Genomic DNA, 13,521 nt, shown 5'->3' on the forward strand with positions numbered 1-13,521 from the left:
GTTGACAGAAATGTAACCATGAAAACAACCGACATTCAGAATCAGCAGAGCAATAACCAATCTGTGCAAGTTTTTCACATCATATGTCAGGTCTCCCTTGAAAAAGAGATCCTAGATCTCAATGGGACTAACCTGGTAAAATAAAAAAATAAAAAAATAAAAAGAGAAAAAAATAAATGAAGCTGCACACTATAATATTCCACAAAACCAGGTATTTATTTATTTATTTACGTGACTTTGACCACTGACTGACCAGTGAGTGGTGAGAATGTGCTTAGCGAATCATTTATTATTAATAATAATAATACATAACTTTATTTATCCGTTAGGAACTTCCTTTGTGTAAAAGCATCAGCATCAGTGCGTGTACAGATCACACATCCAACAAGACAGGACAGAAACAAACCAAACAATCAATATAAAGCAACATACATTGGGCAATCACAAATACTGCTGGACTTAAATGCTTTAAACCATAGCATACCGGTAGATAAAATACGAGAGAAAAAAGAGATTAAAAAAAAAGAAAAATTTCCACTTTTACTTATCGTGTTTGAAAAGAAACCAAACCAAACAGGAGCCTATTGGTATTTGGTCCTGTTGCTTTTATTCTGTAAATTATCTTATCAGTGTTGCTGTGATTCCTGTGTGTTTTGTAATTGTTGCAACTTTTTTATGCTGCTGTCTCAGCCTGGCTTCCCTTGGAAAAGAGGTCGATGTGTCTCAACGGGACCGACCTGGTTTAATACAGGCAATAATAATAATAACAAAAAAAAAACCAGGAGAAGATCCTGCGTGTGGACAAGCTCTTCAACTGATTACGATCAGAGCAAACTTTGTAAATGTTTTAAAGAAATGAGAACTTCCTGCAAGTTATGGAACAGGATGAATTGTGCTTACTAGTTTAAAAAACCTCCTGTGAGTCATAATAGAGTCGTTGTGTTTTCGTCCTCCCTCCGGTTCTCCGGCGTGTTTGGGCTGCCGTCTGATCCAGGGAGCCCACCTTGGACCTCAGACGTCTGCATCACATTTCCTCTCTGACGTCTAAATACACACACGTATCTCAGTCCAGTCGGTATAAATAAGTTCTCATGTTTTGCAGAAGCTTGATGGACGTGATTACTGCTAAAGATCAGTGTGACCTGTAGCAAGTTTCACCTGCTTTTCCTTCTTTTAAGTTACTTTGCATCTTTGAAGCCTTTGATTTGTTTTCTGGTTGTTTTTTTTTTTTACAGCAGTTTAGGAAGTAAAATATGAGAAGTCCTTACGAGGTGTTCAAAGTTTATCACGGATTAAGGAAAGTCAATACAATCTTTTCAGCTGAGATTAGAAAACTACCATTTTTATGACCCTTTCAAGGAAATGTGAAATGAGATCCAGATGCTGCGGGACCAACGTGGTAATCTGCTCCCGCTCTCAGTCCATGTCCTCAATGCTTGGTTCACGAAAACCCACTCCATGCAACATGAGTGGAGCTGTTTGATAGTTCTGTCGAGCGTTTGAGCGCCAGGATTGGTCCCAGCTGCCGAGGCGAAGGCCAAATGGCAGCGGAAACAAACCCGTCACTCAGAGAATCAAGGTTGAGCAGCAGTTACGTTTCCAGTGGCGTTGGAAACCGGACGGTGAACTCCCGCGACGCACACCGAGACTCGTTTCATCAGAACACCTCGTGATGAAACATTATGAAGCGCAGTCATTCTCAGCTTCCATCTTTTTCTTTTTTAATATCTTTTTATTTCACAATAATTTTCACAATTCACATCTTCACATGCACAATCTCCATTCTACCCACATTCCCACCCTCTCCACAATTACCCCAGGGAAAAAAAAAAAAAAAAAATCATGCATTAAGGGAGAACAAAATTAAATAAATATATATAATAAAATAGGTAAATAAATTAAAAAAAATTATAATAATTTCATTTCATTTCATTTTATTTATTCCATTCATGGTATATAATCTTAATAATGTACAAAATTTCATGAAGTACACATTATCACCATGAAAGAAAAGGAGCAGGAAGAAGAAAACTTATACCTGCCCCTCTCTGTTAATACCATTACATTAACTTACTGAACACCAATCTATCTATACACATATTTATAACAAGAAAACAAACAAAAATACCACTGTTCTATCTATTTTTTTTCTCTTTCTCCTTCTTCTTTTTTGTAGGCACTTATCTTTTCTTTTTTAAACATTTTCTTAAGCTGATACAAACAAAATAATTTTACACCTGTAACAGAAATACACATTTGTTTTATGTTTAGCCTTGCAAAAGTATGTTTGAAATCATGTTTAAAATCATATTATTTAAAATAATAATGGCAGCAACAACAATATCAAACTGTTGATGTATCCATCCATACATACAAACATACATACATATAAGGCACAAGTTTGAAAATAGAAATACTCATTGGTCCCTTTGGAAAAATTCTCCAGTTTTGAAAATAATGGAAACCAAAATTCTTGAAAAATATGACCACGATTGTATTTTTCCAAAGTTAATTTTTCCGATGGTAAAAAAACTGAAATTTGATTAAAAAAAAACTTGAAAGTTGGAGGGGAATCATCTTTCCAAAGTAAAAGTATGCACTTCTTAGCGAAGTATGTGATCCTAATTAATATCCTGCTTTTTTTCCGGTCTAACTGAAGATCCAGTGTATCATTTAATAAATACAAATTAGAGCTTAACTCAAAATTAATTTCTAAAACTGATTGTGTGAAGGAATGAATTGATTTCCAGAAACTTATTAAAAGATCACATTCCCAAAACATATGTTAGGGATGGGCGGTATGGACTAAAAAATGTATCACGATAATTTCTGGCATTTATCCCGATAACGATAAAAATGATGATTAAAAAAAATACCAATTCAACTCCACCTTTGTAACTATAAATCTATCTCACTCTCAGATCCACCATGTTTCTTACACAAAAACCTCATCAACGGGAATTTATCCTTTTTTCTTTCTTTTTTCTGGCTCATTTCTTTCTTTCTTTCTTTCTTTCTTTCTTTCTTTCTTTCTTTCTTTCTTTCTTTCTTTCTTTCTTTCTTTCTTTCTTTCTTTCTTTCTTTCTTTCTTTCTTTCTTTCTTTCTTTCTTTCTTTCTTTCTTTCTTTCTGGCTCATTTCTTTCCTTCCTTTCTTTTTTCCCTTCCTTCCTTCTTTCCTCCTGCTCTCTCCTTCCTTCTTCCCTTCCTTCCTTCCTTCCTTCCTTCCTTCCTTCCTTCCTTCCTTCCTTCCTTCCTTCCTTCTTTCACATACGTTGTGCGTGGATTTAACACAGAACCATACATCATCTTTACACAAAAACATCATCAACGGGAATTTATCGTTTTTACCGTGAGATACAAATTCTTACCGTGGAGAATTTTTTTGACGGTTTATCGTGAACGGTAAAATATCACCCATTCCTAACATATGCACAAATGTTTCATCGGTTTCCATCTTCCATCTTAAACCTTTTGCCCTCCGTCCTCCAGGCCGCCGGACCGGCGTCGCCGAGACGTCTTCAGCGTGGCCAACGCCACTCACGGCGGCGGCCGCCAGCGGCTGCACGCCAACGGCAGCACGGCCCCGCCCCACAAGGCCGCCGCCAACGGCAGCGCCGCCGAGCCGGAGCCGGCGGACCAGGAGTTCGACTTCCTGGAGCAGTCGGTGCTGGAGCGCGAGCTGCAGATCTTCGGCCTGCAGCCCTTCACGGTTTACCGCATCGACATCCACGCGTGTAACCGGCAGGTCCGGCACTGCAGCGCCGCCGAGTTCGTCTTCTCCAGGACCAAGCCTGCAGGTCAGACGTTTGATCCCCGCCACACTCAAGCTAGGGGTGTGCAAACAAGGGTACCTCACAATTCGATTCGATTCGATTATTGGAGCTTCGATTCTTTGATTCTTCGATTATAACGATTGTCGATTCGATTATTGTTGCCACGATTCTTGGATTATTGTGATTTTTAATGCTTTTTTCCATACAAGATTGATTTTGTCTTCATCTGTGGCTACATTTGTAAATAAATAGCCAATCAATTAACTCAGTTCCTCTAATAACACTCATTAAGTAAATAACAAGGTTTTTTGAACATTTGACATGTATTTTTTATTATATGACTATGTAAACATTTGCTCTTTGACTTCCTTAACTTTGACCAGGGAAAGCTGCACTTGCATGAGAGCGCCCTCTATTGGTGGAAAACACTGAAAACGGTCAAGCCCTGGATTTAATGAGTTCATTAATTCAAGTAAACAAGATATTTATTTAGTGTAAACATATCTGCCATATTTCAAGTGAACAGTAAGAAATGTGCATTCTTGAAAATGAAATGATTCAGCAGCTTCTTCAGTCTGGAATCTGGATAGGATAACATTTTTTTTTTTTAATTAATGGATTCCAAATCGTCACGTGACGCATCGCGATGCATCGACACATCGATGAATTGCACCCACTTTTAACTCAAGCCAGTGGAGGTTTTATATAAAAAAGCACTCAAAATCCTAGATAAAAAAACATCTCATACCATCATTGCAACATCTTGGACAAATACAATCTATTAAGCTTCGACAACTTCTGCAAATTCTCATCCAGTTGTCTAATGTGTAAAACCCTACATGGCCTGGCACCACCGCCTCCAGGAATGTTTTAAATACCGACAGTCGCGGGTCACTGGAGTAGTGTCCAACAGAGACGTAGAGGTTCCGTTCAGAAAAACTGCTTTTAGCCATAACGCACTATCCATAAAGAGTAGTGCGTTATGGAATTCTATACCTGTACTAGGGATGGGCGGTATGGACTTAAAAATGTATCACGATAATTTCTGGCATTTATCCCAATAACGATAAAACAAATACCAATTCAACTCCACCTTTTTAACTATAAATCTGCTCTAAAAGAATACTAAATACTACTAAACTACACCAATTAAATGACTCAGATCCGCCATGTTTGTTACACAAACACGTATCAACGGGAATTTATCCTTCTTTCTTTCTTTCTTCCTTCCTTCCTTCCTTCCTTCCTTCCTTCCTTCCTTCCTTCCTTCCTTCCTTCCTTCCTTCCTTCACGTACGTTGTGCGTGGATTTAACGCAGAACCATAAATCAGTTTTACACAAAAACGTCATCAACGGGAATTTATCGTTTTTACCGTGAGATACAAATTCTTACCGTGGGGAATTTTTTTGACGGTAAATCGTGAACGGTAAAATATCACCCATTCCTAGCACACATAAGGGAATGCCCTTCTTTAACAACTTTTAAAAATCAGATAAATGTGTGCACAACAACAAATGTGTGCACACACCTAATGTGTGTTTGGGCCTCCTCCTACCTACTAACTTTTTTTTTTTCATTCTCATTTTACTAATTGTACTTGTCTTTGTTTCTGTTTTCTTTTTCTTATTGCATTTTTACCTTTTCAGCTTTTAACACCTTACCTGCCTTTATTGGACTACAGATGGAAACTAGCCTTGTGCTACAATCTGGCACATTTACATATGTACACACGTGGACAAAATTGTTGGTACCCCTCAGTTAAAGAAGGAAAAACCCACAATTCTCACTGAAATCACTTGAAACTTACAAAAGTAACAATAAATAAAAATTTATTGAAAATTAAATAATCAAAATCAGCCATTACTTTTGAATTGTTGATTAACATAATTATAAAAAAAAACAACTAATGAAATAGGGCTGGAACAACAAAATATTAAGTTATGGGTACCATCATTTTTGTCCAGCCCTATTTCATTAGTTTTTTTTTTAATATAATTATGTTAATCAACAATTCAAAAGTAATGGCTGATTTTGATTATTTAATTTTCAATACATTTTTATTTATTGTTACTTTTGTAAGTTTCAAGTGATTTCAGTGAGAGTTGTGGGTTTTTCCTTCTTTAACTGAGGGGTACCAACAATTTTGTCCACGTGTGTATATATGTTCATCAATGTGCATTGTCCTGAGAAATAAATACAGTAAAGTAAAGTTTGTCATCACGGGGCGGCTGCTGGATGCTCGGCTTCACGCGCCGCGGCAGCCAGAAGAAAACGCCACGTCGGCAGTAACCTCACTGGCCTTTTTTGTTCTCCGTAAATCTGCAGAAAAGGCCGATGACATCCCCGGCCCGGTGACGTGGGAAGGCCACGAGGAGTGGGTGTTCCTGCGCTGGCCCGAGCCGCCGCACCCCAACGGCCTCATCCTCATGTATGAGATCAAGTTCAAGCTGGCCGCCGAGGTACGACAGCTGTCTGGTCTCACTCAGATCCAGGGATCGTTAATAACTCCAAAACCTAAAACGACTTACTCAAGTGCTTAATAAAGCAACGAGGGAAGACATTTACAGTAAGCCGTCAAGAACATGCTGGCTGCTCAGCTACTTCAGAGACGAGTTCAGACTAATATTTACTGATGTATTGAATCAGTCAGGAGGCAGAACGGACCTGGCTCCGTTCACTCTGGCCCTGATTTGAAAAGTGCAAAATAAAAACAGCATAAAAACAGCAGGCTTGCAGCTGTTTGGCTCCTCGCTCCACACTAATGTGTGTGTGTGTGTTTGCAGAGGTGTCGAGTAACAAAGTACAAATACTTCCTTACCTTACTTAAGTAGAAAGTTTGGTTATCTATACTTCACTGGAGTAATTATTTTTCAGACGACTTTTTACTTTTACTCCTTACATTTTCACGCAATTATCTGTACTTTTTACTCCTTACATTTTAAAAACAGCCTCGTTACTCTATTTCATTTGGGCCTTTAATAAAAACTATCCAGTTAAATTGCTCCATCCGGATAGAGTGAATTTGGTTGTGGTTGTTTCAGATGTTCTTGTCCAGTTTTGTTCTTACATCCGTTCCCTCAGATTCCTGCAACTAAACTTGGATGTACATTCCAATAAAGGTTAGGATAAATGATAACATGAACATGAAGTTTGACTTTTTGCACCATTACAATACTTATAGGCAACTAGTCATCATATCTGCTGCTCTCTGAAACACATGTTAATGCTCAATAGTACACATATATGCTTCTTTAATATATTTATATTAACACATGTTAATGCTCAATAGTACCGTATTTTCCGCATTATAAGGCACTAAATATCTGGTAAAATACCGTACTATAGTGGCTGGGGTTGAGTTACGTATCTACCTGATGGAGCTGCTACAGGAAATGCTACAAAATCCTACAGTAAATGCAAAAAAAAAAAAAACAAGAAGAAAAGTACCGTATGTCAAACTTTATTAACAAAATAAAAACCAGCTTTTCTCCGTCTCGTCAAAGTCTCCATTATGTGAGTCAGCGTCGCTGCTGTTGTTTTGAACGTCTGTGATGATTCCTGACGTTTTTAGCGCCGTTACTTCGGCGACACTTACTACATTACCCACAATCCCCCTGACTACATTACCCACAATCCCCCTGACTACAGTAACAGAAATTACCGTAATGATCATATATAAGGCACACTGCCGGTTTTTGAGAAAATTATTAGCCTTATAGTGTGGAAAATACAGTACATATATGGTTCTTTAATATATTTGCATTATACTAAGATACATTCATTTTCAATGGCTTTTGTCCTTAATGGCTTTTTCCCCCTTACATTACTTTTACTTTTATACTTTAAGTAGTTTTGAAACCAGTACTTTTATACTTTTACTTGAGTAAAAAACTTGAGTTGATACTTCAACTTCTACAGGAGTATTTTTAAACTCTAGTATCTATACTTCTACCTGAGTAATGTGTGTGTGTGTGTGTGTGTGTGTGTCTCAGACGGAGAAGCACGAGTGTGTATCCAGACAGCTGTACCAGGCCCAGCGAGGTGTCCGTCTGTCCAACCTGAGCCCAGGAAACTACTCTGTCCGGGTGAGAGCCACGTCCCTGGCCGGGAACGGCTCCTGGACCCCGACGCTGGATCTCTACGTGGCCGAACGTGAGGAGCAAAAACACTTCCACGCACCTTTCTGCATCCACATTTCATTTCCTAAGACAACATTGAGGACTTTTAATTAACCGAGCTGCTCGACTCCACAGGGTATGAGAGCGTGCTCTACGCCGCCATCTTCGTTCCCATCGCCATCGTGGTCCTGATCTGCTGCATGGCCGCCATGCTGGTCGTCCTCAACAGGAAAAGGTTTGAGCCTGTCAAGTTGCTTTCATCCACGAAAATCATGACTAAATATCGTTCAACGAACCTAACGAAAATGCTGGTCATGTCACGATAACGTATTTTCTGGACTATAAGCCGCACCTGCTCTATTTAAAAAAAAAAAAGAAGATATTTCAGCCGCAGATATCTATGTTGTTAGATTAGATATTTACTACATGTACAGAAGGATTCTGAACTGTAAATGATGTACATGTTTGTACCTAAATAGATCTTTCCTAACAGTGTCTTTTAACACGGCAGCAACTTTGCTGATTAAAACGGGACAGAACCAAGAGAAAATAACCGCTATTTATTTATCTATTTATCTGTTTGAAATCTGCTTCTACTTCTATCTGCTAAAGAAGAAGTAGCGTATTCTTCTTTGCATTTATTTTGTCTTAGTTTTGATTCTAATTCCGGTTAGAGCGCCCCGAGCGGTGGAAGAAAAATCCACAGAATAGAAACCTTTGTATAAGCTGCACGGCTGAAAACCTATGAAAAAAGTAGTGGCTTATAGTCCAGACAATACGGTATATAAATCTTGTTCCACTGGCAGATTTTTCTACTTATTTTAAGTGAAAATCTACTTGAAACAGGTGAAAATTGATGTTTTTTCCAGTGATGAGTCTTGTTTTAAGTGTAATGAGATTTTTTTTTACTAAAATGAGACATTTTAACTAGAAATAAGACAAATATTCTTGTTAAGATTGTGAGTTTTTGCAGTGATCCATGTTACTTATCCTGTGAAGGACAGAGTCATATTGATAAGTTCAGAAAAGTGTTTTTTATTGTTGTGTTTTGATGTATTTGATGTAAGCCCAGTGGATATTTAAAGCTTACAGAAGGCTGCATTTAACTGCTGCTATGTCATTCCTGCAGTATTTCTGCAGCTGTTTTGGTCACTGCTATTATTTCTAATATATTATACAGTATTATTTGTAATCAGCACAAATTATCAGTCCCCATATGATAAAATCCACCATCCCCCCTGATTGTTTTTTACAACTGGAGTACTGCTGAGAGCCTTTTGTTTCTGAACAGGAACAGCGACCGTCTGGGGAACGGAGTCCTGTACGCCTCCGTCAACCCGGAGTACTTCAGCGCTGCGGAAAGTGAGTTACACCCGCGTGACGACTCTGGCGGGACGCGCGGATCCACCTGAACAATTCTTTTTAATTTTTTTAAATTTTTAAATTTTATTTGTTTGCACACAATAAAAGTAACACTTGCAATCAAAATAGTAAAACAAGTGTGACAGGAGAGGTGAAAAAGCCAACGGGCTTATGCAGCGAAACCTCCCCTCAATTTAGGAAGTAAAACAGTAATTACAAAAAATCAAAAACAAAAACACAACAAGACGAAGACTATCAACAAAAAACAAAGAAGGTTTGACTAAATAGTTACCAGTGTTGGGTGTAACGCGGTACAAAGTAACGCGTTACTCTAACGAGATTACATTCGCCAGTAACGCAGTAATGTAACGCGTTACAGTTGTAATTTGGGTAATCCCGTTATAGTTACTCTAAGACAAAAAAAAATACGTTACTTTAGTTACTTTAAGCTTTTCAGCTACATGTAGAACAGGAGAACAGAAAAGAAAATCAAACTCTTTCATGCGTCTTCACGCGTTGCGCAACACTTGTCTGACTTAAGGCTGATTTATGGTTCTGTGTTAAATCAACGCAGAGCTACGCACACCGTACGCCGTAGGCTCTGCGTTGGTGTAACGCAGAACCATAGATCAGCCTTTAACGTGATTTTACGGGATTTTTCGTGATTTGACAGGATTTTACGGGACTTCTGGTGCTGATCTGGGCACTGCAGTAATAAGGTTCCAACTACAGGACTGTCTCAGAAAATTAGAATATTGTGATAAAGTTCTTTATTTTCTGTTATGCAATTAAAAAAAAAATGTCATACATTCTGGATTCATTACAAATCAACTGAAATATTGCAAGCCTTTTATTATTTTAATATTGCTGATTATGGTTTACAGTTTAAGATTAAGATTCCCAGAATATTCTAATTTTTTGAGATAGGATATTTGAGTTTTCTTAAGCTGTAAGCCATGATCCGCAATATTAAAATAATAAAAGGCTTGCAATATTTCAGTTGATTTGTAATGAATCCAGAATGTATGACATTTTTGTTTTTGTAATTGCATTACAGAAAATAAAGAACTTTATCACAATATTCTAATTTTCTGAGACAGTCCTGTAAATGTTGTTCATTGGGAATCGAGTTCTGGTGCAGCTCAGGTGATTTTGCGGAGTAATCCAAAAGTAATGTAACTAGTAATGTAACTAGTTACTTTCAGCAACCAGTAACTAAGTAGTGTAAGGGATTACTTTTTTAAAAAGTAACTAGTAATATGTAATGGATTACTTTTTTTGGGTAACTACCTCAACACTGATAATTACAGATCATCAACACACAAAAAATCAACAAAGAAACCTTATGACATTTTTTAAATGTGAATTAAATGAGATGATAAATTTCTTTTAAAAATCTCTAGAGAAGCAGAGCTTTTGATAATGTTTTATAAAAAGGAAGATGAAGATGATTAACCTGATTAACCTGTCTAGTATTATATGAATGTATTTGAGAATTATATGTGAAAAAATTACTAAACGATAGTGGAAAAAAAAAGGCAAAAACATATGTTTGTATAAAAACACACATATCTGATGAATATTTATGTCATATACTGAAAGAATTTAGAGTTTGAACACTGAGCTGAGTTTGTGTCTCCTGTGAAGTGTACGTGCCGGACGAGTGGGAGGTGGCGCGGGAGAAGATCTGCCTGAGCCGCGAGCTCGGCCAGGGCTCCTTCGGCATGGTGTACGAGGGCATGGCCAAGGGCGTGGTCAAGGACGAGCCCGAGACCCGCGTGGCCATCAAGACGGTCAACGAGTCGGCCAGCATGAGGGAGAGGATCGAGTTCCTGAACGAGGCCTCGGTCATGAAGGAGTTCAACTGCCACCACGTGGTACGTGCAGACACCTGGAGATGGAGCAGATGGGAGAAGCTTATAGAGGCAAATCAAGGCCCAAAGTTTTGCTAATTTGAAAATAAAATTTTTTTTTTCAGTTTCACTTCTTTTTTTTCAGTTTCACTTCTTTTTTTTCAGTTTCAAATCTTTTTTTTCAGTTTCACTTCTTTTTTTCAGTTTCACCTCTTTTTTTTCAGTTTCAAATCTTTTTTTTTCAGTTTCACTTCTTTTTTTCAGTTTCACCTCTTTTTTTTCAGTTTCAAATCTTTTTTTTTCAGTTTCAAATCTTTTTTTTTCAGTTTCAGACTTTATGCCCCGATCTGGCGTAGGGGGCGTGGCATCAACTGAGATTCAACACTGTATATACACTATATTCACGTGATTGGCAGTGGAAAAAACTGACAATGGTGACACATTTCTGTTTAAAAAGCTGTTTTAGACCATACTTGGCACCAATCGCAGTATAAAAGCAATAAACTATGCCAGACTGTACAGTTCAACAGCCACACTTTAAAGTTTGACATTTCCCACTTCCACATACTACCAAGTACGGTCTAAAACAGCTTTTTAAACAGAAATGTGTCACTAATATCAGTTTTTTCCACTGCCAATCACGTGAATATGGTGTATATACAGTGTTGAATCACTTCTACTGATAACTTCTGCAACCTACGTTTCCTGAAGGCAACATGACTGAGGAACGTCCCCCGCCTTCTCTCTGCTGTCACTCAAGATGCCACGCCCCTCTCAGTTGATGCCACGCCCCCTACGCCAGATTGGGGCCAAAAGTCTGAAACTGAAAAAAAGATCGGAAACTGAAAAAAAAGATTTGAAACTGAAAAAAAAGTTCTGAAACTGAAAAAAAAGATTTGAAACTAAAAAAAAAAGAAGTGAAACTGCAAAAAAAGATCTGAAACTGAAAAAAATATTTGAAACTGGAAAAAAAAAAGTGAAACTGAAAAAAAATATTTGAAACTGAAAAAAAAATATTTGAAACTAAAAAAAAGAAGTGAAACTGGAAAAAAGAAGTGAAACTGAAAAAAAGAAGTGAAACTGAAAAAAAGAAGTGAAACTGAAAAAAAAATATTTGAAACTGAAAAAAAATATATTTGAAACTAAAAAAAAGAAGTGAAACTGAAAAAAAAAATTTGAAACTGAAAAAAAAAGGATTTGAAACTGAAAAAAAAAGATTTGAAACTGAAAAAAAAAGATTTGAAACTGAAAAAAAGAAGTGAAACCGAAAAAAAAGATGTGAAACTGAAAAAAAAGATGTGAAACTGGAAAAAAAGGATCTGAAACTGAAAAAAAGATTTGAAACTGAAAAAAAAGTTCTGAAACTGAGAAAAAGATCTGATACCGAAAAAAAAAAAATTGAAACTGTAAAAAATAATTTTCAGGTTCAAATTTTATTTTGAAATTAGCAAAACTTTTGGCCTTGATTTGGCTCCATAGAAGCTCTGCTGCAGAAACGTGCTGCACGGCACGGAGACGATGATGTGGCGTGTTGTGTTTGTTGCAGGTCCGCCTCCTGGGGGTCGTCTCCCAGGGCCAACCCACTCTGGTCATCATGGAGCTGATGACAAGAGGAGACCTGAAGAGTTACTTGCGCTCGCTGCGGCCCAAAGAGGTAGCAGATGGTTGTCACGCAGACAACGGCAGAACAAAGTCTTTAGGACTTTAGGGGGGGCTTTTTTTTTTCCTTTTAGCGCTGTGAAGAACATTTTCTTCCAAACAGTGAGAATTAATCCAAGCCCAGAACTAAATAGCACAATCTGCTTTTATTTATCAAGTAAATTATCTCAAAGTATAAGAAAGACAAATCAAATCAAGATTTAGTGTCGCTTCACTTTGCAGCCCGGTGGTGTTTTGGTCGGAGCATCTGTCCCGCGGTTCAGACTTAACTCTGCATCTGCATCAGATCTCAGTCCTACTTTTCTACTGAGGACATTTCTTTCCACTTTTGGTCGTGGGTTTGGGGTTATTGTTGTACTTCTAAATTAAGTTAGTAGCAATCTAATGTCTCTCAGTACTAGGGGTGTAACGATACACTAATCTCACGATAACGATACGATATTATAGCAGTATTTTTTTAACAACTTTGAATGAGGAACATATTACTGGAATAAATTGTTTTTTATTTGAAAGACACAAAATACAAAACAATGCTGTACGTTTGTCCTATTGTTACAGTTTGTAATGCTTTATAACTGTTTAAGTTTTAAAGAGAAAGCCAGGCCAACCATTTTCCACAAACTGAACTAAAAGTAAATGTCAGGTTTGCATTATGCATCTTCAGTTTCATACAATAAAAATATTTAGCCACAAACTGAATAGTTTCTCTCATTTATGATTTGACTTTTTTCTTTTCCAGAAATTTAACAACTAA

General features: G+C 37.4%; 1 protein-coding gene across 1 annotated transcript in view; it reads left to right on the forward strand.

Moving 5' to 3' along the window:
• Positions 1-13,521, forward strand: part of LOC133464921 (insulin-like growth factor 1 receptor) — a 121,117-nt gene that overhangs the window by 94,353 nt on the left and 13,243 nt on the right. Inside the window, exons 11-17 of the mRNA XM_061747129.1 lie at positions 3,491-3,798; positions 6,101-6,234; positions 7,768-7,927; positions 8,029-8,128; positions 9,185-9,255; positions 10,903-11,132; positions 12,655-12,762. Coding sequence (XP_061603113.1) covers positions 3,491-3,798; positions 6,101-6,234; positions 7,768-7,927; positions 8,029-8,128; positions 9,185-9,255; positions 10,903-11,132; positions 12,655-12,762 — 1,111 coding nt within the window. The remainder of the gene's footprint in view (positions 1-3,490; positions 3,799-6,100; positions 6,235-7,767; positions 7,928-8,028; positions 8,129-9,184; positions 9,256-10,902; positions 11,133-12,654; positions 12,763-13,521) is intronic.

Source organism: Cololabis saira, chromosome 2, assembly GCF_033807715.1.
Source record: "Cololabis saira isolate AMF1-May2022 chromosome 2, fColSai1.1, whole genome shotgun sequence".
Lineage (NCBI taxonomy): Eukaryota > Metazoa > Chordata > Actinopteri > Beloniformes > Belonidae > Cololabis > Cololabis saira.